The sequence below is a fragment of the Camelina sativa genome, chromosome 20, assembly GCF_000633955.1.
Source record: "Camelina sativa cultivar DH55 chromosome 20, Cs, whole genome shotgun sequence".
Lineage (NCBI taxonomy): Eukaryota > Viridiplantae > Streptophyta > Magnoliopsida > Brassicales > Brassicaceae > Camelina > Camelina sativa.
Window position 1 is genome coordinate 2,581,438 of NC_025704.1, and position 25,010 is coordinate 2,606,447.

Genomic DNA, 25,010 nt, shown 5'->3' on the forward strand with positions numbered 1-25,010 from the left:
TTAACGGTTCTTGCTCCCAACGACGAAGCTATGGCGAAATTGACGACGGATCAGCTGAGTGAGCCAGGAGCGCCGGAGCAGATTGTGTATTACCATATTATCCCTGAGTATCAGACGGAGGAGAGTATGTACAATTCTGTTAGGAGATTTGGGAATGTGAAGTTCGATACGCTGCGTTTTCCTCATAAGGTTGCGGCTAAGGAAGCTGATGGTTCGGTTAAGTTTGGTGACGGTGAGAGGTCGGCTTATTTGTTCGATCCTGATATTTATACCGACGGTCGGATTTCGGTTCAGGGGATTGATGGTGTTTTGTTTCCTCAAGAAGAGGAGATCTTTGAATCGGTTAAGATACCGGTTAAGAAAGTTGTTCAGCCAAGAAGAGGTATGTTCTCTTTTTGTCATTGGTCTTTTGTCTAGTGTTTGATTGATCAGACTTCAGTAGGCTTTACTATAGTTTGAATGAACAATGAGATCTTGAGAATGTTAGTTTGTGTAAGAACAAGGTTAGGGTCCAAGAACGTAAGACGAGTCTAGTAATTTGAACAAGGTTAGAGCTCAAAGAATGTTAGATTGGTCTAGCCTAGCGAATTGAATAGATTCCGGATGCTGCAATTAGGAGCAAGAGGTGTAGATTAGAAGCGTGTTAGGAAAGTAAAGATTAATGAGAATATTGGATGATAACATGCCACAAGCAAGAATCAAAGAAGGGTTAAGTTATTTTGTGTGTTTTGGTCATAGCCATTAACTAGCTGGCTATTAGCATCTCGTCATGTTTCCTACCTTTCAATATGTTTGTTAGGTTATAAAAATTGGGTATTTTATTAATAGCTTTTTGTAAAGTACAAATCTAGAATATTATTATAAGTAAGGTTACAATTATGGAGAGATTAGAGTGAGTGTGTGTGTGTGTGTGATTGACTTTGACCTAATAAAGGTGTTACTGTTGTGATTGAAACAAACAGGGAGATTGTTGGAAGTAGCCTGTAGCATGTTTGGTGCTTTTGGCAAGGACACTTATCTTAGCAAATGCCGGTGAATTCGCAAACCCGCCAAAGAATTGATGTAAACACATTCAAAAAGGTTTGTTTCTTACGATTCAATTGTTCATTGATCCTTTCAAGCGATTTACGGTTGTAAACGGGAATTCATGTATTTCCTTCCACTTTACACAGCTGATTGAAGGGTTTGGCCTTGGATGAATAGAAAACGAAGAGAGGACCAACAACAACGTTTCAAAAAACACCAAACTTCTATGGAATGATGAGAAGGATGGTGGGTTTGTTGAGTTCTATTTTTCTTCATTTCTTAAATATATATTTTTGGGGGGGTGTTTTGGTTTGGTCTTTGGATTATGAATACTGTAATTAGATATATCAATCATTTTTTAATTAATTTGGTGGTGTATGAGAGAGAGAATGAGAGAGTACCATAAATAAAAAAAAAGGGAGAACAAAGACTTTTTTCTTTCACCTTAAGGCTTTGTTTTGTTGTTTTGGAGTCCTTTGTTTGGCTTTTACTACAGGGAAAGTATAATTCCAGTTGGTAATGGTAAGAGAATCATAATTAAATTATAGTCGTCCCTATGATCACAATGTCTCTCTGACTTTATTATTATCTTTGGAGAGAATGTATTCTAAACATATTTGGTAGAATAATTAATCACGTGGATAATGAGTTGGCTGTGGCTGTGTTTTGTTGATCATTGGAGGACAAAGCACAAACCTAGCTGTCTGTCTTTGTGGTCAAGTTTCTTATGAAAAATCTCTCAAGTCTTTGATACTGAAGTTGTCTGATATATTTGTTTTCTCCATGTGGTCTCTCATCGATGCTCCCTCAATTATTTGTTCATTTTGTTGTGTTTCCTATGATGCTTTTTTTTGTTCTTCAATCAAAGCAAGGACCAATTTGTGCCATAATGCATCGTCTATAAACAGCAAAATCTAATAGACTAATACCATCACCCTATTAAATAATAATATGACCCGTTATTGTAACATTTCACAGTAACTTTTAAGTTGTGTTTTACCTTTCACAACTGTTTTGACTTTTGATGACGACAAAAAAAAAAACAACTCTGTTTTGACTTTTGAGTTGTGTGTTAACTGTTAACATCACAAGTTGATGTTGGAATTGAGTAAAGAGAACAATGAAAGCCTTGTTTCGATTAAAGTCATGCTCTTTTGATCCAACACGAAGGAACCCACTCGTTTCTTTCTCAGGTTTCTCAAAGTCATCGAAATCTAATAAAACCCGTGTTACCCCGACGAAGATCCAAGCAGAAGCTGCTGCTCTCACGTCACTCTTCAACGAGATTACTGAGATTTTAGGATCGGATGTCGTCAAACCAGATGAGACTACGCAGCTCAGATCCCATGAGTCAGGACCCGACAGAGCATCAGTTTCTTGCACGCAAGGTGTTCGTGAAAATGCCGCAAAGGGGTTTTCAGGCGAGAATGAAGAAGAGGTTCAGAGAGTTGTTCTTGAAGAAGTCGACGTCAGTCATGTGGTTCATCAGATTACGAGTGTCGTCAGGGAAGATGACGATATCGTTTCCATGGAGGAGAGGTTAGAGAAATTGAGTTTCCGGTTTGAACCGGAGATAGTGGAGAATGTACTGAAGAGGTGCTTCAAGGTTCCTCATTTAGCTCGTAGGTTCTTTGATTGGGTGAAAGACAAGGATGGTTTTTCACACAGAGTTGGAATATACAACACCATGTTAAGCATAGCTGGGGAAGCCAAAGATCTTGATATGGTTGATGAACTGGTAAAAGAAATGGAGAAGAACGCTTGTGATAAAGATATTAGGACATGGACTATTCTTATCTCAGTGTACGGTAAAGCCAAAAAGATAGGGAAAGGCCTGCTGGTTTTTGAGAAGATGAGGCAAAGTGGCTTTGAACTCGATGCTGCAGCTTACAATATCATGATTAGGTCTCTATGTATAGCCCGTAGAGGTGATCTTGCTCTTGAGTTCTATAAGGAAATGATGGAAAAGGATATTACTTTTGGATTGAGAACGTATAAGATGCTACTGGATTGTATAGCGAAATCAGAGGATGTTGATGTAGCTCAGTCCATTGCAGATGACATGGTTAGGATATGTGAGATATCAGAACATGAGGCTTTTGGTTATTTGCTCAAGAGTTTTTGTGTTTCCGGTAAGATAAAAGAAGCGCTGGAGCTGATCCGTGAGCTTAAAAACAAGGAAGTGTGCCTTGACGCTAAATATTTTGAGATCTTGGTTAAAGGACTTTGCAGAGCCAATAGAATGGTAGATGCTTTAGAGATTGTTGATATAATGAAGAGAAGGAAATTGGATGACTCAAATGTATATGGGATTATTATCAGTGGGTATCTCAGGCAAAACGATGTTTCTAAAGCACTTGAACAGTTTGAGGTTATAAAAAATACAGGGCATACACTTAGAGTTTCTACGTACACTGAGATTATGCAACACCTTTTCAAGTTTAAACAGTTTGATAAGGGTTGTAGCTTATTCAGTGAGATGATAGAGAATGGAGTTGAGCCTGATAGTGTCGCTATCACAGCCGTGGTTGCTGGTTATTTGGGCCAAAACCGAGTACCAGAGGCATGGAAAGTGTTTAGCAGCATGGAGGAAAAGGGCATCAAACCGACATGGAAATCTTATTCGATCTTTGTGAAGGAGCTCTGCAGATCAGCAAAATATGATGAGGTCCTAAAGCTACTTAATCAGATGCACGCCTCCAAGATAGCTATTAGGAATGATATGTTCTCTTGGGTTATCTCTAGTATGGAGAAAAATGGTGAAAAGGAGAAAATTGAATTTGTAAAAGAGATCCAGAAAAAATGCAATTTCTATTGTCAAGAACCAAACGGATATGACAAAGAAGAAGAATTTAGGCAAGAGGATGAGCTTGTTCAAGAGTCAGATCGTCCACCAGTTTCTACTGCTGTTGATAAAATAAAGGTACAAGAAATTTGTCGTATGTTATCATCCTCTCGTGACTGGGAGAGAACCAAAGAATCTCTAAAAGAATCGACAGTTGAGTTCACGCCAGAACTGGTCGTTGAGGTTCTACGCAATGCTAAGATACAAGGCAACGCTGCTTTACGTTTCTTTTCATGGGTGGGAAAGAGAAATGGCTATAAGCACAGTTCAGAGGCATACAACATGAGCATCAAAGTTGCAGGATGTGGGAAAGATTTTAACCAGATGAGAAGTCTGTTTTACGAGATGAGAAGACAAGGCTGCTTGATAACACAAGATACATGGGCAATCATGATAATGCAGTATGGTAGAACCGGTCTTACCAACATTGCTCTTAGAACGTTCAAGGAAATGAAAGATATGGGTCTGATCCCGAGCTCGTCTACCTTCAAGTGTTTAATTACAGTTCTTTGTGAGAAGAAAGGCAGGAACGTTGAAGAAGCCACCAGAACATTCCGCGAGATGATTCGTTCAGGTTTTGTCCCAGATAGAGAACTAGTCCAAGACTACTTGGGATGCTTATGTGAAGTTGGTAACATGAAGGAAGCAAAAAGTTGTTTGGATTCTCTCTGCAAGATAGGCTTCTCAGTCCCTGTGGCCTACTCCATTTACATAAGAGCTCTTTGTCGAATTGGAAAACTAGAGGAAGCTCTATCAGAGTTAGACAAGTTTAAAGGAGATAAATCTTTACTAGATCAGTATACTTATGGAAGCATTGTTCATGGTTTATTGCTGAGAGGAAAGTTACAAGAAGCATTGGCTAAAGTGAATTCCATGAAGGAAACGGGAATAAAACCCAGTGTTCATGTCTACACATCTTTGATTGTTCACTTCTTCAAGGAGAAAAAGCTCGAGAAGGTTCTCCAGACATGTCAGGAAATGGAAGAAGAAGGCTGTGAACCTTCAGTTGTTACATATACGGCAATGATCTGTGGGTACATGAACCTGGGAAAAGTGGAAGAGGCTTGGAAAGCATTCCGCAATATGGAAGAGAAAGGGACTTCACCAGACTTTACAACATACAGTAAGTTCATAAACTGTTTGTGCCAAGCAGGCAAATCTGAAGATGCGCTAAAGCTTCTGTCAGAGATGCTAGATAAGGGTATTGCTCCAAGCACTATCAATTTCCGGACAGTTTTCTATGGGTTAAACAGAGAAGGCAAGCAGGATCTTGCCCGGATTGTTCAACAGAAGAAGTCGGCTTTAGTAGCACAGCGGAAGGTATCCACATGACCTCTCTCTCTCTCTGACAAATTACTGTAGTTCTATATCAATGGATAGAACCTCATACAAATGGATCAAATCAAATTTTTTTCTTAGCAACGAAATCCGCAAATGCTCTTATTACAAAGTCCTCTGTTCCATATAACTAAACTAAAACATGAAGCTAAGATACTTAAGTTATGAGCCATAATGTGTTCCCTTCAAAAGTGACTACTTGCCTCATAGCTTCTTCACAATTTCTTCACAAGCTCGTTCGTAATAAGTCATTCTCTGTATGCATTTTACAGCTTCATCAAACCTCTGGCTTTCGAACGCTTCGACGAAAGAGTCAGACCACTGCTTCAGTTTCTCTTGTACCTAGAGGAAAACAACAAAATCACATTGATTAGATCAGTCTAGTGTATTCAACCAGTGACCAACGCTGCAGATTTTTAAGGTGTTTGGAAAGCTAACAAAGTTAACGAAAGACCAAGGCATCTGAAGGAAGCTAGATCACTCAGGAATTTTCCAAGGTACCTGGGATTGGATCTGGTTTAACGCTACTGAACCATCTGCTTCTGATATGGCCTCTCTGAGTTCCATAATCTAAACACCATTTCCAATGAATAAAAACTAAGTGCATATGTTTATTTATGACTGACATATGTATTTGAACCTTTACGGTAGCAGAGGAAGTTCAAGACTAATATATTTTCCAAGTGGATCCACTTACCTCCATTAACAACGTTGGGTCTGTTATTGTTTCTTCTTCATTGACATTTACGCCACTCAGCTTCATCTACATAACCAAATCAAAATAGTTTCAGAAAAACACTGCAAGCTTTTGAGAATCCTTAACACGCAATGGCAATAGTGAAGAAGAGCTCTTACTATATACATTGCTCTTGACAGCCGTTTGGTTAATGTCCGACATGCTTCAGTCACCTTTGCAGACTGATCAGCTGCGTAATCTCTTTCTTTCTGTTAACAATCCAAAAAAGCAAAAGCTAAATTTAAGAGAAGATGAGTAAATAACATCAAAAGAGAATGTACAAACAACAAAAGAGACCTGAGATTTGTTGTGAACTAAATCAGGATGTAGCTTCTTTTGCCAATCCTTGTACTTGCCTTCAAGGCTTCCAGGGCTTATCTCATACTTCCTCTCCCTAATTACAAAGAGACAAGACAAAGCCAAAAACCCAAATTCAAAGGTCTCATCTTTTGGCTGAATCCAACTAAAAAAATCAAAACTTTGGCTGAAACCCTAGATTCTAATCAACTTGTGATTTGATACTTACAAGCCAAAAATCTGAAAGTAATCGACGGAGTCATCAACAGGTTGAATGCTACGGCAAGAGTTACAGAACAAAAACGCAGCTTTCTCGCCACAGTTCCAGCAGCCGGAGCTTGTATTCCCGGCTCCAGATTCCGAGCTGAAAAATCTCCCGGGAAATCCGAGTCGACCCGCGAGAGCCTCAGCTGATGAAGAAGAATGATGTTGCAGAGACTCGCGACGCAATTGGTGGGTTTGTGATTGAATCGTAGCCAGTGGATTACACCGTGAAGTTGAAAGATGTGTTCGTCTGAAAAGGGTGGAGAAGGAAGCCACCAGCGTCTTTGTGTTCTTCATTACGGTATCGCACGAGGCTTTGGCCACTCTAGAGAGATCGTCGTGTATATATGATTACTAAACTACACTTGTGTCTTTAATCGAATCAGACCGACTTGATTGGTTTGGTTTAGTGTAATTATTATGTCTTTAATCTTACTTTTACGGTTTTACCCATAGTAAAAGCTTATAATATGATTCTAATGTGTATGGACAAAACACTTCATCATGTGTAATCTTTTTTATACACGACTGATTTGCAATTGTAGAAGTTCTAAAGAGAGAGAAACCAAAACACAAACTAGGAAAACCCCTAAAAATTTAAAGAAAGAGATGAGGAATGTTTCTTCATAAGTTTTGCAAACTCCTTCTTTAGTCTCTAGACTCTCTACTCGGCAGGAGCTGTGAAATCATATAAAGAAACAAGAAGTTTAGTATCCTTTGGTTTATAACCTTTTGATAAACAACTGAAGTTAAGTATGTTTAATACCTTTGGTTTTTACCTGTTGGCTGTTGCAGCAGAAGATGGCTCGTCCTTAGGCTTCGTTGTTGGGAAGGGGATAACCTCCTGCAACAAGATTCAGAACATGGGAGTTAAGACAATATATACTAACTACATTGGATTTTTCCTAGAGACTGTATTCAGAAAGAAGAAGAGAGGGACCTTAATGTTCTGTGAGTCGGTTAGTAACATAGCAAGCCGATCTATTCCCATTCCCCAACCACCTGTAGGAGGCAATCCATATTCTAGAGCCGTGCAAAACGACTCATCTATAGCCATAGCTTCATCATCTCCAGATTGTCGATCCTGAAATCATCAAGCGTTTCAAACTGATATACATACACAAACACAAAGAGAGAGAGAGAGAGTGTGGTGATGGATTCAAATATATACCTTGAGCTGATCAGCAAAACGCTGCCGCTGTTCCACAGGATCATTCAACTCGGTGTAGGCATTGCAAAGCTGCATTCAAATAAAACAGTTTAGTTGAGTGGAACTCTCTACTTAAACAAAAACAATAGATATATCAAGATTCCTATATATATAATAAAGCTTACTTCGTGTTGGTTGACGAACAACTCAAATCGTTCAGTCAAAAACTCGTTGGATCTGTGAGATTTTGCCAATGGACTCATAATCTTGGGTTGGTTCATTATGAAAGTGGGGTTAACACATGTCACTTCCAGAAAGTGTCCAACAAGCTGCACAGTGAAAACATTGCAGATATCTTAAATAAGCATATGTAACTAATCACAGAACTTCCCAATTCATACTATTAGGGGATAACAACAACATTACCTTATCCAACAAACGAGCTGTCGTCTGAGGAGGTGGGCATCTGACATTAAACCTCTCACATGCATCAATCACATACTTGTTAGCTTCCTCGCTAGCCAAATCTTTTGGTATGTTAAGGTTGGCCATCTTCTCTACATCCACCATCATGTCTATCCTCCTACAGAAACAAAGAAGATCATGTTCATTCCCAAAAATGTTTTCACCAAGAAGAGCTCTGTCCTGATCTATCAAAACATTAGACTAACCTGAATGGAGGAGTGAAGTCGATTTCAATCGGCTCCTCATCGTACCCATTAGCATGATACTTGATTTTGTAGCCGCCTGTTAATTCCTTCACCATACCTGCAAACAAGAATAAAAAATGTTTTAAGTTTGGTTTCAAAACGTAAACATAGCAGTCAGTGCCAGTGGAAGCAGAGGTATTAGACATCATTACCACTGAGCAATTCCTCAGTCATCTCCATCAAGTCATTGTAGTCTGCAAAAGCCATATAGAACTCGCAGGTGGTGAACTCTGGATTGTGTGTCATGTCAATACCCTCGTTTCTAAATTGCTTTCCAATCTCGAAAACACGGTCAAAACCTCCAACAACAAGCTGCTTGAGAAAGAGTTCTGGTGCGATGCGCATGTACATCTTCATATTCAGATCATTGTGATGTGTCTCAAATGGACGTGCAGTTGCTCCACCAGCATTAATACTCATCATAGATGTCTCAAACTAAAAACAAAGTTCACACACATTAGTATCAAATTTGCAAAACAAATTGAAACTAAAACAAAAAAAAAACAAGGTATGGGTAAAGTCAATGGCGTACCTCAAAGAAATCAAGATCATCAAGGTATCTTCTAATGTACTTCCTTATATTACGGCTGGTATTGAATACCTGGTGGACCTCATTGTGCAGTATCAAGTCAAGGTAACGCTGGCGATAACGAGTTTCCTGACACAAATGAAAAAAAAAGTATCAAATCATATGTTACTTGCCGCCCAAGTAGAAACAGATTGGTATTGAATTAAGCATTCTAAACTCTAAAGAAAAGTTGTAATGGTTACCTGATCTTTAATAATATATGTTTGTGGATTTCTAGGCTTTCCTGGAACCCAGTTTTCAGTGTTCTGCAGATTTAAAAGGTTAGTGTAAAAAAAATGAGACGATTAAAAAAAAGGTTTACTCACTATATTAGCCACACCGAACCTTAGGAGGAGCCTTTTCACGAGGATTTTCCTCGGTTCCATGACGAGGCCTTTCCTTCATCGGCAACGTGTGAAGGCAATGAGACAACACAGTAAAGGATCTTGAGAAGATACTTAGCTCTCCCACGTTAGTTTTTCCTGGAGATAGGAGGACAAATATGTATGTGTTCAGTTCAGATAAAGATCACTAAAATAATTAATATGCCGTAAAAAGGAAAATAAAGAGGTAGTAGAACCTGGAAATCCAGTGACACCAATAATATCTCCACGCCTAACATTAGCATGGAGCCTGACAAACTCAGCTTCATCTAATTCTGAGTAACTGAGTCATATCACAAAGAAAAAAACATAATTCTAGTTAACCAGCATAAACAAAAAAGAACAACTCGTAAGGGGAATTGTAAGTAAAAAACCAATTAGTCACCTTCTATTAGCCACAACTTGGACCTTAGAACCACGATTATGTAGATCATAGAAGAAAATCTTGCCATAAGATCTCTTGCTCATTATCCGTCCTACCAGAAAAAAAAAAACCAAAAACGGTAAACAATAATATTTTCCTTAACAAACTTCATATATTGATGGGGTATGTAATGTATCATCATACCGGCTAGAGAAACTTGGTCGTCTTCAACATGTTCTTTGGTGTTTAAACTAGTATACTTTTCAATGAATTCAGAGTTTGACATGGACACAACAAACTTGTGTGGGTATGGATTGTTTCCCTTTTCCTTCTCTGCTTCAACATACCTCAATCTGTTCTCAAAGTATTGCTGCAAATCAAAAACCTCGTTTGTCACAACTCACAAACCATAAGATACATATATATAGGGAACAGAAGGAAAAAAAAAAATGAAACTTTCTAACGAGAGCTTACTTGTTTGGCCTTTTCTTCTTCCTCACGCCTCCTCTGTTCTTCCCTCTGTTCGTTCTCCAAATCCATATTAGCAGCAGGACTGCAAAATTTCACATCATCAAATTCCGAAAACCTAGAAAAACTGCGGCGCAACATAAAAAAAATAGATAGAACTGATGAGAAGCTAAGCATCCCAAGAAAAAGAAAACCTACTTATCTACGACGGGTTCAGCTTCAGGATCCATGGCCAGATTGATGATCACGAAATCAGATGAAATTGGTCCGCTGTCGAAGGATATAAAACGCTTCTCTTCAGTGAAACCTAATGAAGAGGTTTCAGGAATTAATGTTTGGCTCTGACGATAAGAAGTGGCAAAGAGAACTAGGCTTTATATTTATATATCTTCCAAGGTGGGTTGTCTAGTCGTTAGGGTTTCCTTTTTTCTTGTTGTTTTTTTATTTTTCTTCTGGCACTTTTACTAAACTATAATAAAACTTGGAGTTCAAGTTACATTCTCATTGAACTTCATTACTTTTTTTCTTAAATTGAATTTCTTATTAAAAAGATCCAACTTAAATTCCTTTTTCAAAGATAAGATAATGATCATATTGATACATTGTCAAAAGGGAAAAAGATCTTAGTGATTCATTCTTGACGATCTCTATTCAAAAGAGGTTATATTAAAACCTTAAAAACGTCTTTTTAATTATATAAAGACTTGACGTTGAATCTTACTGATTCATTCTTAGTGGGGGTTATTAGTTTAAGATTTGAAAAAAGTTTTAAAGACTTTAAATGTTATGTAGAATCTGTTGTTATTAGGTCAAGATTTTGTTAAACTCTGTTCAAATTTAGTGTTATTAGTTTATGATTTGTAAAAAGTCATTTAAAATCTTAACAAATCTGAGTTATTGGATTCAGACTTTTATAAAATCATTAAAAATTGTGTGTTATTCAATTAAAACAAAAGAATCTAGGATTGTTAATGAGTTCAATTATTATGTTATTGGTTCATGATTTTAGACACTTTCTTTTACAAAATAAAGTCATGGAAAGTATCATAAAAATACAGGGATTGTTTGGAGGACTTTACAAGATTTTAGAAAACTAATCAACAAAACTCTTTAGCAATCTTTCACTTATTCATTTTTAATAATTTTGTTGAACTCTTCAAAAATCTTCAAAAATCTCAAACCAATACCACCCCCTTAGAATACACTAGTTGGACACCATTTGGTGGTAGACGATAAGATTTTAAATTCATAATTACCCAACTAATACATTCTTTATAATTTTAATCGCTATTTATGATCTAATTGATTTTCATTATTAAAAGACCGAAACTACATATTGTTGACTTCCTTTTTTAATTGATAGTAATGATCTTAATTGTCAAAAGAAAAAAAGTCTGCTTTGACTAATATGTATGAGTTGTTTGATGTAACTCCAATGTGGTTAACTGACAGTTTGTAATAATCTTATCCAAATTAATAAAGTTAGATGTTAAAAAAAAAAAGAAAAAAAGTCTTTAATATAATGATTCATTCAAATTAAGATGTTATTTAATGATCTTTTTTTTAGAAGAGTTATATTGTTTACTTTTTTGTTTGCTAAGGTTTAGGCTCCTTTCTTAAATAAAAAAATGGAAACTAATCAAAAGAGTGAGAGAAAAAGTTAGTATAATATGCACAAAAGGCTATAGATGATCAATCCTCAAGAAAATGTAACAATGGAGATGATAATGGCTGCTCCAGAAAATGAAGAACGACCAGTTTATGCACTTAATGAATTCAATCTTAAAGTAAGTTTTTTCTATCGTATGGGTTCATTGCTCATTATTATATGGTTTTCCGATAGTCTCTAGTAGTTTTATTCTCCAATCTTTTCACACCTCTCAATGGTTTTGCTAATTGATCATAATCGGATGTCCCACAACCTATGCCCATGATGTCTACCCACCACAGATGACCCCTGACGAATATGTTGGTATACATCTGAATGGAAGGCGACTGAGTTTTAGACAGTTGAGGTTGAGGTACTATAGTGATGGGCACAACCATGGTGTTGGAACAAGATGAGTTTGTTCTGGAGTTGTAAGTACCTCTCTGTAAACGAATTTGTTTCAAGTTGATTTCAGTGAAATTTCATGATTCTGTTTTCTTTAGGTGTCGAAGCTGCTTACTTATTTCATAATTATTTTTTTTCCTTAGGTCGAAGCTGCACACTTATGACGATGTCGTGGAAAGAGTGGCTAAGAAACTTGGTCTTGACAATGAATTGCAAGGTCTTAAAACCATAAAAGTTGCTTTCCATCATGCGCCAGGGGCGGATCCACCATATACATGGGTGGTGCAGGTGCATCATATGAATTTTAGAAAATATATGTATATTATATAATTTCTATAGTATGCACCACAATGAAATGTAAAATTGCACCCTACTTATTTATTCCTACATCTCAATGAATATTAATTTTCTAAGGTTTAAAGTCCAATAGATATACCAAATTTTAAATCCACTTAATTTTATTCCTTTTTCTTTTGATCGAAGATAGTAATAGGCAATTTTCTTATAAATTTAATGTAATCCGTCACACAAATATTTTTTCTCCATAATTTTGTAAACTACATAAATTGTATTTATTGAATTTCTTTCTCAACGGTGAAACAGAGGATTAGAAAAGAAAAAAAAACTCATAGGTTTGACAAATTTATTTGACAAACAAACTGGTATGCTTGTGAAAAATTCTTGTAATTTTTAGTTCTTTTAGTTGTTTCTTAGTTTAGTTGATTAATATTTTGGACTAATAATTGCAGTAGTTTTTAGTTGATTAATTTTTTATTCTAATAATTGCAGTAATTTTTTTTTTACAATGAAAGTAGTGAAGACAACAACTCGCAACCGTATTGGAGACCAAATTTTATGTGACTGTCTTGTATGTTATATTGGTTGATTATATCACTAATAAAAGAGTGATAAAGAGATTTCAAAATATAAATGAGCGTAAAATATGCTTGTAAACTATATACTAAAAAAAATTTTAATGACTTTTTTTAGTTATTACATAAATTTTTGCACCCGGTGAAAATTGTATCTGGATCCGCCGCCACGAAGGAAGAAGTACGTGTAGATTATTATTTGTGGTTCATAGTCTTCATTTGAATATTTAATTTAAGCTTCCAAGCCTATCACCCTACAGGTAGTAATCCACAACATCAGACTACCCAAACACAGCACGGTCGGAGATGTTATTAATGAACTTAAAACAAAGGTGGGTCAATTAAGTTGCAACTTCTCTGTCAAATGGCTTGTTTTGTTTTGTAAAGTGATCTGTGGATTGTCTATATATCACTGAGAGGACCATGTTAAATTAACAATCCATTGTTTGTTGCTGAGAAAATTATGATTTCTGGGCTATAGATTTTATTGATTTTTTCAGTAAAGTTAACCGTTTTGATGCTATGCAAGTAAATCTAAGGTCTATGCTTGCATCAGGTGGAGCTTTCGCATCCGGATGCAGAACTGAGATTGCTTGAGGTGTTTTACCACAAAATCTACAAGGTAGCAAACGACTTCTTATCTTTTACATTGTAGTCAATGTTGTTATGAGCCTAAAGATGATGGCTTCTTGTCTACCGTATCTCATGAAGAAATTCTCCAAAAGTATAATGAACATTAATCCGATGTATTTATGCCTTGCAGATTTTCCCATCAACTGAAAGAGTTGAGAATATAAATGACCAGTACTGGACTTTACGAGCTGAGGAGGTATGTTACTAGGCTGCTCATTCTTTTTCGCTTACTTCTATCATGACAGCTTTTTGGTATTTTCTTAAGTCTTAATGGTCTCACTGTTCATTAGTTCTGTTTTTCTAAGTATACTAGTAGATTTGTTTCCGTGTGATCCCAGAATGCAATTCGTTATTTCTCTAAATTGACTGTTGCAGGTTTTGATGGCGACAAATCGTATTGATATTCTGGACCAAGCTCTTCTCAGGCCTGGAAGCATTGATAGGAAAATTGAATCCCCTAATCCTAATGGAGAGGTAATGCATGTGCTTCTTAGAAAATGATATTAGAAGTAACTTAGCTCTGATTTTTTTTTGGTGGAAAGAATGCAGAATCTTGCATAGGCACCTTATTTAGATTTTAGACTAAGTTACCTGAAAGATAATGAAGATGTAGAGAAACTATCATTTACGGCATACAATACCTCTCTTCATCCTCATGTTCATTCACCCGAATTTAAAGGCTCTTTGTGGTAGTCCTACCGATATAGGTTTTACATATTCTGGGATAGTATGCTTGACGAACATGTTTGGCTAATGTATGTTTATAAATTGTGTTGCAGTCACGTTTTGATATCTTGAAGATACACTCAAGGAAAATGAATTTGATGCGTGGAATCGAGCTGAAAAAGATGGCAGAGAAGATGAATGGAGCTTTAGGTGCTGAGCTGAAGGTAAAGTGTTTTCTATTCCTCTGCTTCTCTCTTGCATCGCTCTACAATTTGCATCTCTCTCTTATGTTTTTTGGTTATTATGATCAGGCTGTGTGCACAGAGGCGGGCATGTTTGCACTGCGGGAGAGGAGAGTCCATGTGACACAGGAAGACTTTGAGATGGCTGTAGCGAAGGTGATAGAAGGAAGACACAGAGAAGAACATGTCTCTGCGTAAGCTCTGGAAGTAGGAATCTCTTTGTTGTGTGTACTGAAAGAGATAACGGAAAGCCACAGTTTCATTTCAACTTTCTATATGTGGCATTGAATAACTAGGAAGATAGGGTTTTGTTGGGTTTGGAAGAAGAATTTGAGGAGATTTCAGACTAGTGAAATTAGGGTTTTCTTTTACTTGACAGTCTGTTGTTGGTCCTTGTTCATTTTGTTTCTTCATTTCAGAAACGTTCGAAAACAACGTTTCTACTACCTAAACACTAGTTTTTTTAGCATAAACATTCACATTTTAGAGTGTTTATTTCCTCAAATCAGTCATATTCGATTAGTGAGAAGCGCCTATAATAGTTCTTATACTCCTGCAAGGCTGCAACACATACTACTATACTAGCCAAGTGAAAAAATACAAACAACTTGCTAGTCCTGGTTAATTCGGTTCGGTTACCCATAAAACAGTGTTGGTATAAAAATGCCTCTGGTCGGTTGATCAGATTTATAGCCGGTTAAGCTTGGTTCGTTTCGCTGGTTTCAATTGTGGAATTTTGCCGACCCCAATTTTTTACTTTTCTTACCCAGAAAGAAATATATTTAATTAAAAGAGAAAAAAAAAATGATGTCTTTGTATTTCTATGTTTAGTTTTTTCATTCAACTTTAGTGTTAAAGTTTGCAACTGGAAAGTACATATAGATAAGTGGCATTGAATAACTAGTATTAACTATAATAGACGTATTCATTCGTTTTTAGCTACATTCTTTCTAATCCCTTTTTAATAAAAGGGAAGTACATGACTTATATTTGGTAGACTATATAATAGTTATATGGGTCATTAGTTGGTTATAGAATTGACATATTAATAATTTGAGTATAACATTTGATCATCTTTCAATATTTACGGGTCTACTTTAATTACTGTTAGATCCTATATCGCTTATTTATTAATTATTCATAATTAATTATTAATAATAGCAATAGCAATGAATCCACTTTAAGCCTAATCGGATATAATAATAGCATTTGAAGGAATAAAAGATGATATACACAAATGAAACAAAATATTTTAACTCGAGAAATATTCCAACTTCGGTAACCCTAAACATAAAAACTGTGATTTTTGTTAAACTAAACAATATTTCGATCTTACCTAACAAAATATACCCTACTTCTATATACTGTTTAAGGAAATTGAACAAATTTAAATATCTCCCGATTTAAATAGGATTAACTCTGGAGACCCTTTCGACGGCCAAAAATATTTAAAATTAAAAATACCACTTACACATAGTCTACACAACTTTTTATGATAGATATATGAGTCCAGTCAGTACATAAAATTTTTTAGACTATATAATAGATATATGAGTCATTAATTGGTTTTAAAATTAAAACATTAATCATTTTAGTTGTATTTAAGTGTATCATTTGTACAATTTACCTTTAAGGGTTTGCTTGACAATCGAGATTCGAGATTGAGATTTATAGGGTTGGTTTGATTACCGAGATTTATAGGGTTTGCTTGGTAATCAAATAGGGTTTACATAATAAACCCTTGCCATTTTAATAAATATCATATCTAAAAGTTATTGTTTGTAATATCACAATTTAAAGTGATATGTACTTTTCCTCAGAAACAGATGCATATCTTATTTACATATTCTATTATTATTTACCAATTAAAATGAAGTTAGTTTTATGATAAAATAAATTATAAACTTATAATTCGGTTTAAGTGTAAAATATCTAGGTTATATGATGATATTGTTTAATGTTAAAAGATATCTCAAATAAAAATATTTAAATTTATTGTATTAAATAAATTTAATCCGTGCTATAGCACGAGTACTAATCTAGTTTTGCTAAAGATATCGTCTTTGTATATGTAGATAAAAATTAGCCAGACAAAACTTGAAGTAAACTACATTTGATGACTAACGCATGTAGACATTAGATAACGATTCGACCATCCCTCATTATACTAGGATGCCCACTTGCCAAGATCCGTAGCTAGCAATAACTATCATTGAAAAACCCAAACTATATATTGTTGACTTCCTTTTTTAATTGATAATAATGATCTAATTAATTGTCAAAAGAAAAAGTCTTTAATGATTCATTCATTCAAATTAGGCCCTGTTCGTTTGTTCATTTGGATGGAGCATTTGAATGGTCCATTCAAATGTTGTTCGTTTTTGTCAAGAAAATAACATTATCCAAAATCATTCACATGGATCATCTAAATGAGTTTTAAAATTTTAGGCAAAAATTTGAAACTCATTTGAATGATTCTAGTTGAACCATTTGGATGGAGATGCTTCATCCAAAAATAACAAATTACAAATGTATCCTTATTATATAAAAAATCTATTTATCTACAAAATTATAAATAATATTTTTACAATTCTTACAAAATGTCAAAAACACATGATAAATTTTCCGCCGAAACTAAAATCACATTTTTCCACCAAAATCATAAAGTCAAAAAAATTTGCCAACAAAAAAAAATCACTTTTCCGCAAAAAAAAAAACACAAAATCACATTTTCTCGCCAAAAACGTAAAATTACATTTTCCCGCCAAAAACATAAAATCACATTTTCTCGCCAAAAAACCTAAAATCACATTTTCCCGCCAAAAATGCATAAACTAATTTTCCGCTAAACCTGCAATATCACATTTTCCCGCCAAAAACGTAAAATCACATTTTCCGGCCAAAAAACGTAAAATCTCATTTTCCCGCCAAAAACGTAAATTCACAATTTCCCGCCAAAAACGCAAAATCATATTTTCCCGCCAAAAACGTAAATTCACAATTTTCCACCGAAAACGCAAAATCATATTTTCCCGCCAAAAACGTAAAATCACATTTTCCCAGCAAAACCGTAAATTCACATTTTCCCGCCAAAAACGTAAATTCACAATTTTCCGCCAAAAACACAAAATCACATTTTCCCGCCAAAAACATAAATTCACATTTTCCCGGCAAAAACGTAAATTCACTTTTTCCGCAAAAAAAAAAACAACACACTAAATCACTATCCCATTTAAAATTAATATGGTTAAAATTAAGATTAAAAAATTGTTAGATCAAAACATGGGTATTTTAGTCATTATTCTAATCAAATCCATTTAGATGAGAATGTAAATAAAGCAAACAAACACATCTCCATTAAGATGCATCATTCAAATGAACCTTTTTTATTTTTGTTTGTTGAGTCATTTGACATTCAAATGACTCATTTGGATGAAGCTTTTGAATGGATCATTTGAATGAATCACACAAATGGTCAAACAAACAGGACCATAAGATGTTATTTAATGATTTTTTTTGGAAGAGTTATATTGTTTGTTTACTTTTTTTGTTTGCTGAGGGAAATGGAAACAAATGGAAACTAATCAAAAGAGTGAGAGAAAAAGTTAGTATAATGTGCACAAAAGGCTATAGATGATCAATCCTCAAGAAAATGTAATGGCTGCTCCAAAAAACGAAGAACGACCAGTTTATGGAGCAGAAGCAACAGATACTTCTAGTAAATTAATTTTGCCTTACGAGAGAGCTGTTTACCTTTTAAAAAAAAAGAATGATAACAAAACTTCAATCAAGCTTCGAGATGTTTTTGTGTATGATGATGAACAATAACCTCCGTTCAAGGATTCACATAGAGATCGATTATTTTATCAAAAAAGCATTGCCTTGTAACAATAATTAAAATCTTTCATCAAAGTAGAAGAATGAGAGGATATCCAAAGAAAAAGAAGACACACATATCATATGTGAATGAATGAAACAGTCAACTCAAATGAATTGTATCTTGCATTTTGAAGCTGCTGTCTGGAGGAGCTTCATTAGGCCATCGGTGTACTTTTTATCTTGCTTATCAACTTCAACCTTAACCTTCACAACTTCAAGACACCTCAAATTCTCCATGAAATGTCTCATCTGTTTCAATTCTCTACAACTTCCTCCATACCCATAAACCTTTAGCACCTTCACTCCACACGACAATAAACAACTAATTTTCTTCTTCCTCTTCTTCCTCACACGTTTGCAAGCGCATACATCCCCACATCCTTTTGTAATCTTGTGCACAAGACCCTGAAAGGATAAGAAACCAGCACACTTAGAGAGAGAATATATATGTTTGTCAGTTTATAAATTATCATTAGTTCGTTTTCAGACCTTAACGACTAGAGTTTCTAGGTTTGGAGATTTCTGGAGCAGAAGTGGCAATACTTGCCAATCACGTTCCTCGTGGCTCTCAAAAGACAACGTCACGAGGTTGTTGAACTCAGACATAGATTTACAGCAGCAATGAAACACCTGATGATCGGTCACACAAACAAAGTCATGGCTACAACTTGAAACAAGTAATTAAATATATATAGGCGACTAATTAACAATATACTAGATTACAATTTAGAAGAACAAGAAGAAAAGAAGAGAGTAGGAAAGTGACCTCAAGAGAATCAGCAGACAAGTGAAGGGTCACAACATTCCTTATAGCTTCAACGAGTTTGGTTGCATCACCCCAAGCATCACCCTTTGTAGAATCATACTCATAATATTCATCTACTGGTGGGATATTATATATAATCATTATACTTCCATAATATAAGATCCAGTCTAGCCTCGACAAGCGAATCCAACTGACAATGATAATCTTCTGCGACATAACTAGAGTAGTCAAGGTACACAAGACTTGGCGTGTCAAGGCCAACCAATAAGTGGGCGTCTAGAGCATGAAAACGGAAAAATATGGTTATTCTCTGGATGGTTGAACCCCAAATATGTCTTCTCCAATCCCCCCCATTCAGAAGGATCACCAGCAAATATGTTAACTTCCTCAAGCACAGGGCAAGAGTACAGGAGGCAGTCATAAAGATCACCAATATAAGACACTTGAACGATAGAGAGAGTTTTGAGTGCAGGGAAAAGCACACCATATGGAAGATCAATGTCTTGGTCGTAATATCCCCGGGAAAGGGTGAGTTTAACTAACGTCTTGCTGAAGAAGAAATCAGGCATTATACATTGCGTGGATGTTGATGACAAGTCTAGTTCCAAGGCTCCGTGTTCTAGCACATTGCGGATCAGATGGTTGTACTGAGAGTTGTCGATGTGAGAATCCCACTTCATAGAGAATTTCTTGATGGGAGAATCACCGAGCAACAAAAGGGTTCTGTTCACGAAATCAAGGAAGCCACCACCATCACCAATAGTTTCTGATGTTCTGTTCGGATAAAAGACCATGGACTCATCAAAATCAAGGTTATGAACCAGAGGCAACAGATTTCTCCACCGTTTTGAGAGAACTGATGTGGCAGCAGCAAGTTTAGTAGGGAACAACGACAGGATCTGACCCAAAACCTCATCTGGTAAGCTATTAATTGAACAAGTTTCCACCTTTTTTTTGGCAGCCATAGCCATACCCTAAAAAAACAGAGTCAATCAGTTATCCGAATCAACAAATTTATCAAAGGGATTTAAAAAAAGCAAACCATCTAACACAAACAAGCTAATTAACACAGTTTATGATATGTGATGTGTGATTTGATCATCACGAGCAAAAACGAACATCAAATCACCGAAACTTGTAGATGACAAGAGACGTAGATAAACCTACCTTGGCAGAAAAGATATCGAAGGTTGGAGTTTTTTTTTTTTTTTATACTATTTTTTGTTATATTTTATCGAATATTGAATGTCTTATATGTATTTATCCTTTATATTTATAGAAGTTTTACTTTCATCATACTTGATTTATAGAAGTTTTTACTTTCAAATCACACATCACATAAAATGTCTTATATGTACATATCCCTTTGATAATCACCAAAATTATGTACATACTGAGAATTATAATACGAAACTCAAATTTTCAAGTGAAGCAATACCACAGAAAGAAAATAGTAAAAGGAGATCTATGAACAACAAAAAACCATCTACTATAATCTTCCACAGCATTATCAGTTATGCACAAACTAAAACAACGATTCTGATTCCAATCAAAGTTTTATTTTAATGCAGCAAAAACAAAACCATCCACTACTCAAGATGGTGGACGCTTCATCTTGAGAAGATGAGAGATACCAGCAATGACATGAGCACGACTACTTGGAACTCCTGTCTTGGCCAAAGCTTGTCCATTTTTGTCCAACAAAACAAAGCAAGGAACATACTTTATATCATAATGGAGAAGCTGCAAATTAAAAACAGAGGAAGAGAAGTAAAAGCTCTGTAATTAGTGTATGCAGCGAGAAGAGTTGAAAGAAGTTTAAGCTTATTAAAATACCTCAGGGAACCATTTCTCATTCTCAGCGTCAGCCATTGTAATGCTGAGCCAGTTTGAATTCCTCTTCTCTACCTCTAAAACAAAGTTGAGCAACGAATTGCAGAGTATGCATTTGGGTGAGTAAAATTCAAGCACTGTAGCTTCTTTCTGGCTAGCTAAAGCAGCTGCGAAAGCACTCTGCTCTGCTTCTCCTTGCTCACTACTGCTTAAAGCCTTCTTCTTTGGTCTAAAGTTTGGATTTTGGCCAAGTGAAGTCAATGAGCTGAGAGCAATGGAGCCAATACTTTGCATAGATTTGAAGAGCCACGGTCCTTGAAACTCGCAGACGCTTGATGATGATTTGGGTTGCTTGTTTGAATCCCATGGCCACTTCAAGCAAAAGAAAGGATTTTGAGAAGTTGACCCGCTCTTAGTGATCTTTGAATCCATCAAATCCACAGCAACGGTGCGATGATGAGACGGTGACGAGAATGCAATTCAGTGATGATTAGAGAGAACGAAGAGTGAATTTGGGGATTTGGAAAAAAGGAAATTAGGGTTTTTCTCTTTTTGTGATTTAAACCAATCTGGTTTAATTGAATTGAAATTAAATTTGGGTATAAAACCAAACCGAATTGAGAAATCATACCAAACCGTAATCAAAGCTTCGTTTTGTTCTTCGTAGTATAAGCAAGAAACTAGTTTCGCCAAATTCGTATAATGATCTTTTATTTTTCTAAAGAAACAAATTTATGAAAAAAGAATGCACACACTTCATGAATCATACAAATGAGAAGAGAGTTACAATTACAAGTAAAAAATGTAAAAAAGCGATCCAGTTTTTTTATCTCTCGTATTCGTGTCACAAAAACTCTTGCAAGAATTGGGGTTCACTTCAGAGCCAGGATCTGAAAGCAAAGCAGCGAGCTTTACGTTTTCTCTGCAAGCTCGAACTCTTACCTTTGTTTACGATCCCCTGTTCTTGTCCTGTCTCCTTCTCTCTAATCTCTTCTTGTGTGACCGTTGAGGTTGAGTGATCTTGCCTCTGTGATCTTTGAGGAACACTTATAATGTTTTCTAATAAACTTACTCGCTTTGCCTGGTCTTCTGATCTATCAGGTGACAATTCTTCGGCTTCTTGGACAGGCGTTATATTTCTAACCATATATATAACTCTATCTAGTGTCCCTAACGCTTGTTCTACCTCTGGACTGACGCAAAACCGTCTTCTCATATCAACATCAGTCTTGGTTCCATCCTCTGAAGAAACGCTTTCCTCATAATCTTCTTCTTCCTCAATCTCTGTAACAGTTTTTCTGTAATGGACAGGTTTGTTTTCAGTAGCATCTCCATGATTCTTGTGTTCCTTCTTAGGTAGAGAATTGCCATTGACTTCAGTGGCTTCCAACTTTGGTCCTTCCTCTATTGCTTTATCAGATGAATACAGAGCTTGGCGTATCTTAGTGTACAAAGGATCATCTAAAGCTCTGCTATAATCTTCATCAAATTTAGCTACGGAAGCAACTGACTGTTACATTCAAATACAAAAACGGTATCACTCACGTTACATTGACACTTGCACCAAAACTTCGAAACAGCAAAAACAGAAATCTGTGTTTTCTAACCTTTTTATAGAGTCTGAAACCGTTGCCGATGAGCTGCCTAGTTATAAAATTAATAAGAGATGGAGGCATCAAGTCCAGCTTTATATCCATATCCCCCATCGTTCTACAAAATTTGACAAGAGCTAGATTTTAGCCTCAACCAAAGACAATTAGCATGTTTCAATACTACTACAATCATCACTAACCTGAAGTAACTCCTCTGTGGAGTAACCTTTTGTAAAACAAATCCGCCTACGAGATCCATCCTCACTGCATCCGGTGATTCAGGTATAACGAAGTCCTTAGAGGACACTCCAATGCCATCTAAATCAGAGATCTAAAAGTTCCAAACAAATAATGTCAAATTTTGATACCAAAGGTAATATTAAAAATATGCGATAAGGATTTTGCTTTACCGAGTTCAAAAGGATGACGACTAAGTCATCTTTAAAGTATTCAAAAAAGAAGTAATGCACAATAATCTCTCTGTCCGTCAATGGCCATGGTACCTTCATCCTTTCTTCCCACAATACAAAACATTTCAAGATTAGCTTTATAAGACTCAACAGGTTGGTTGGTTACATAGAAACCAAAACACAAAGTTCCTCATCATTCTCAATGGAAACATACCTCGCTAAACAAATCTGTTCACCAACTCCAACCTTTTGCAAGCATGTGCTTTTTAAGATCCTGAATGGTGGAAATGAAAATTGTGGCCACCTATATACAACATAAACCAAAAAATGAGTAGAGTAAACAAGTTGTCCAGCGAAACAATGAGATCATGTTGTTGTTCACAATCCCAAAATATTTGAGACTCTCACCATTTCTTGTAGAGAGCTGTTTCCCAAGATACACATAAACCTGCATCATACATATCTCACAATTAACATCACCTGCAGAAACCTCTTTGAATCCGCGTGTCTCAGTTCTAATAAGAAATAAACTTACATTCATGGATAGGCCCATCCATGTAACCTTCAACAAGCATAGTGTGAAAAGGACTTCCATCAAGCCCTTCACGGTACATAACACGGCAATCTTCAAGATCATGTTTTAACTGTAAAAAAAAAAACAAAACTTTTTTGCTACATCGTTACAATCCCAAGATTGATCAGTGGTGGACAAGAACATAAATGTTATGTCTGAAGTCACATACTTTCCAATCACCATCGTTGGTTGATTTAGTAACATCATGATGATCGGTCATGGATACACTCCTAAGCTTGCTAAGTACCTTGGATACCTCATCTGTTCTTTTATCCAATATATTCTCATTACACTCTACAAAAATTCATCAAAACCAAAATAAAAATCTCCAGAAGTGAAACCCTTAATAGAAAACAACAGTACTCTCTCAACTCCATAAGTAAGAATGGTATAGCGAAAAAAGACAAAACCTTTAAGTTGGTTTCTGAGAAGAGATTTGAGAGAGTCGTGATTGGTGAGTTCAGGAGAAGACAAAGTCTTGTCCAATTTATCTCTGTACTCACAGATCTCTCGTTTCTTCTGCATAATCTCAAGCTTCCACCTTGAATAACAAAACCAATCCACAAAATCAGTGAGTGATATTGAGAATTAAAAAAAACCCCTGATTTGAATCACAGAGAAAAAAAAAAAAGAAGAGGATTAGCAAGAGAAAGGCCCAACCTTTACGGAGTTCAAGAAAGCTGATTTTTTAGCTACGAGGAACAAAACGTGACCGACAAGACGGAGAAAGTTATTTTTGAATTAATACTATTATTTGTTTCTCGAGAAAATGCAAATCAGTACAATTTACAGGAAAAAGTCGGAGTTTCCCAATAAAGGAAGGAGATGAACAGAGAGATTAATGTTGAGATTAAGGCATAGTTGAGAAAGAGATAGGGTTTAAGAGGGAGAGAGGGGAAGGGGACCGATATGTGTCGGTGTCAGAATGAGTGAAGATAGGTGGGAAGATCTATCTGACTATCTCTCTGCCTCTTCTTCTCTTAATCTCAACTTCATTCTTCTTTGGTTCTTTTTTTTTTTTCTAGTATAAATTTTTTAAAGTAGTCATAAATAGGAAGGTGATGATAATACAGTTGAGAAAACTGAACATTTTTTTTGGGGGGTCCTCTGTCTTTAAAATTTTTGGTATAATGTACATATCTCCTGATTATTAAATTATACTGTCTGTTCCCCTCACTTTGATAAGCTTAAAAAAGTAAAGCCAACCAATGAAGATTATATTGTCAGTTTATCAAAGTCCATTAATCCTCCCTTTGGATTTTGTACTTCTTTAGTGGAATGAGTGGTTGGTATATTCATTTTATTCTATTTCAACTTTAAATGGGTTAGTAGTATATTTTT

At 35.8% G+C, this 25,010-nt stretch overlaps 7 protein-coding genes and 1 long non-coding RNA gene across 13 annotated transcripts in view; 4 read left to right on the forward strand and 4 right to left on the reverse strand.

The window, feature by feature from the left end:
* LOC104772142 (fasciclin-like arabinogalactan protein 17) overlaps window positions 1-1,583 on the forward strand; it is a 4,869-nt gene extending 3,286 nt beyond the window's left edge. The window contains exons 2-4 of one of the 2 annotated variants that reach the window (XM_019242263.1): window positions 39-382; window positions 963-1,080; window positions 1,173-1,583. In XM_019242263.1, the coding sequence (XP_019097808.1) occupies window positions 39-382; window positions 963-1,036 (418 nt within the window). In that variant the 3' untranslated portion in view covers window positions 1,037-1,080; window positions 1,173-1,583. Of the gene's footprint in view, window positions 383-962; window positions 1,081-1,172 lie in introns of both variants that reach the window. The other variant, XM_010496786.2, reaches the window with a different exon arrangement.
* LOC104768837 (putative pentatricopeptide repeat-containing protein At5g06400, mitochondrial) lies at window positions 1,988-5,779 on the forward strand. Its single transcript, XM_010492899.2, has 3 exons — window positions 1,988-5,191; window positions 5,482-5,547; window positions 5,707-5,779. The coding sequence occupies exons 1-3, from the start codon at window positions 2,147-2,149 to the stop codon at window positions 5,767-5,769; spliced, it is 3,174 nt and encodes a 1,057-aa protein (XP_010491201.2). The 5' UTR covers window positions 1,988-2,146; the 3' UTR covers window positions 5,770-5,779.
* LOC104772143 (iron-sulfur cluster co-chaperone protein HscB, mitochondrial-like) lies at window positions 5,825-6,803 on the reverse strand. Its single transcript, XM_019241754.1, has 5 exons — window positions 6,472-6,803; window positions 6,243-6,339; window positions 6,119-6,154; window positions 5,907-5,972; window positions 5,825-5,830 (listed from the first exon to the last, which is right to left on the reverse strand). Exons 1-5 carry the CDS (start codon window positions 6,801-6,803, stop codon window positions 5,825-5,827), a joined length of 537 nt encoding a protein of 178 aa, XP_019097299.1.
* On the reverse strand, window positions 6,978-10,481 carry LOC104768836 (lysine--tRNA ligase, cytoplasmic-like). Of its 2 annotated transcripts, none has more exons than XM_010492896.1 (16): window positions 10,348-10,481; window positions 10,156-10,234; window positions 9,886-10,051; window positions 9,703-9,793; window positions 9,515-9,600; window positions 9,280-9,416; window positions 9,138-9,200; window positions 8,899-9,024; window positions 8,519-8,801; window positions 8,328-8,424; window positions 8,083-8,239; window positions 7,842-7,985; window positions 7,678-7,746; window positions 7,447-7,590; window positions 7,286-7,350; window positions 6,978-7,184 (listed from the first exon to the last, which is right to left on the reverse strand). In XM_010492896.1, the coding sequence occupies exons 1-16, from the start codon at window positions 10,377-10,379 to the stop codon at window positions 7,025-7,027; spliced, it is 1,899 nt and encodes a 632-aa protein (XP_010491198.1). In that variant the 5' UTR covers window positions 10,380-10,481; the 3' UTR covers window positions 6,978-7,024. The 2 variants fall into 2 exon arrangements, with proteins under 2 accessions (XP_010491198.1, XP_010491199.1); XM_010492897.1 differs by having other exon boundaries at window positions 7,057-7,184; window positions 7,273-7,350.
* LOC109131313 lies at window positions 11,765-12,688 on the forward strand. The gene is made up of 3 exons (XR_002036937.1): window positions 11,765-11,936; window positions 12,100-12,228; window positions 12,346-12,688. It is a non-coding gene; the product is annotated as an uncharacterized LOC109131313 (long non-coding RNA).
* Window positions 13,133-15,027, forward strand: LOC104768838 (26S protease regulatory subunit 8 homolog B-like). Its single transcript, XM_019241755.1, has 8 exons — window positions 13,133-13,138; window positions 13,193-13,255; window positions 13,335-13,406; window positions 13,631-13,696; window positions 13,838-13,903; window positions 14,083-14,181; window positions 14,487-14,597; window positions 14,685-15,027. The coding sequence occupies exons 1-8, from the start codon at window positions 13,133-13,135 to the stop codon at window positions 14,811-14,813; spliced, it is 612 nt and encodes a 203-aa protein (XP_019097300.1). The 3' UTR covers window positions 14,814-15,027.
* On the reverse strand, window positions 18,479-21,602 carry LOC104768839 (F-box/LRR-repeat protein At2g29930-like). Of its 4 annotated transcripts, XM_010492903.2 has the most exons (4): window positions 20,895-20,979; window positions 19,261-20,234; window positions 18,984-19,124; window positions 18,479-18,899 (listed from the first exon to the last, which is right to left on the reverse strand). In XM_010492903.2, exons 2-4 carry the CDS (start codon window positions 19,474-19,476, stop codon window positions 18,600-18,602), a joined length of 657 nt encoding a protein of 218 aa, XP_010491205.1. In that variant the 5' UTR covers window positions 19,477-20,234; window positions 20,895-20,979; the 3' UTR covers window positions 18,479-18,599. The 4 variants fall into 4 exon arrangements, with proteins under 4 accessions (XP_010491205.1, XP_010491203.1, XP_019097687.1 ...); XM_010492901.2 differs by lacking the exons at window positions 18,479-18,899; window positions 18,984-19,124 and adding an exon at window positions 21,097-21,602 and having other exon boundaries at window positions 19,480-20,234; window positions 20,895-21,003; XM_019242142.1 differs by lacking the exons at window positions 18,479-18,899; window positions 18,984-19,124 and having other exon boundaries at window positions 19,480-20,234; window positions 20,895-20,973.
* On the reverse strand, window positions 21,821-24,684 carry LOC104768841. The gene is made up of 10 exons (XM_010492904.2): window positions 24,330-24,684; window positions 24,080-24,210; window positions 23,839-23,963; window positions 23,631-23,739; window positions 23,504-23,543; window positions 23,310-23,399; window positions 23,096-23,195; window positions 22,886-23,016; window positions 22,701-22,803; window positions 21,821-22,603 (listed from the first exon to the last, which is right to left on the reverse strand). The coding sequence occupies exons 2-10, from the start codon at window positions 24,192-24,194 to the stop codon at window positions 21,971-21,973; spliced, it is 1,446 nt and encodes a 481-aa protein (XP_010491206.1). The 5' UTR covers window positions 24,195-24,210; window positions 24,330-24,684; the 3' UTR covers window positions 21,821-21,970.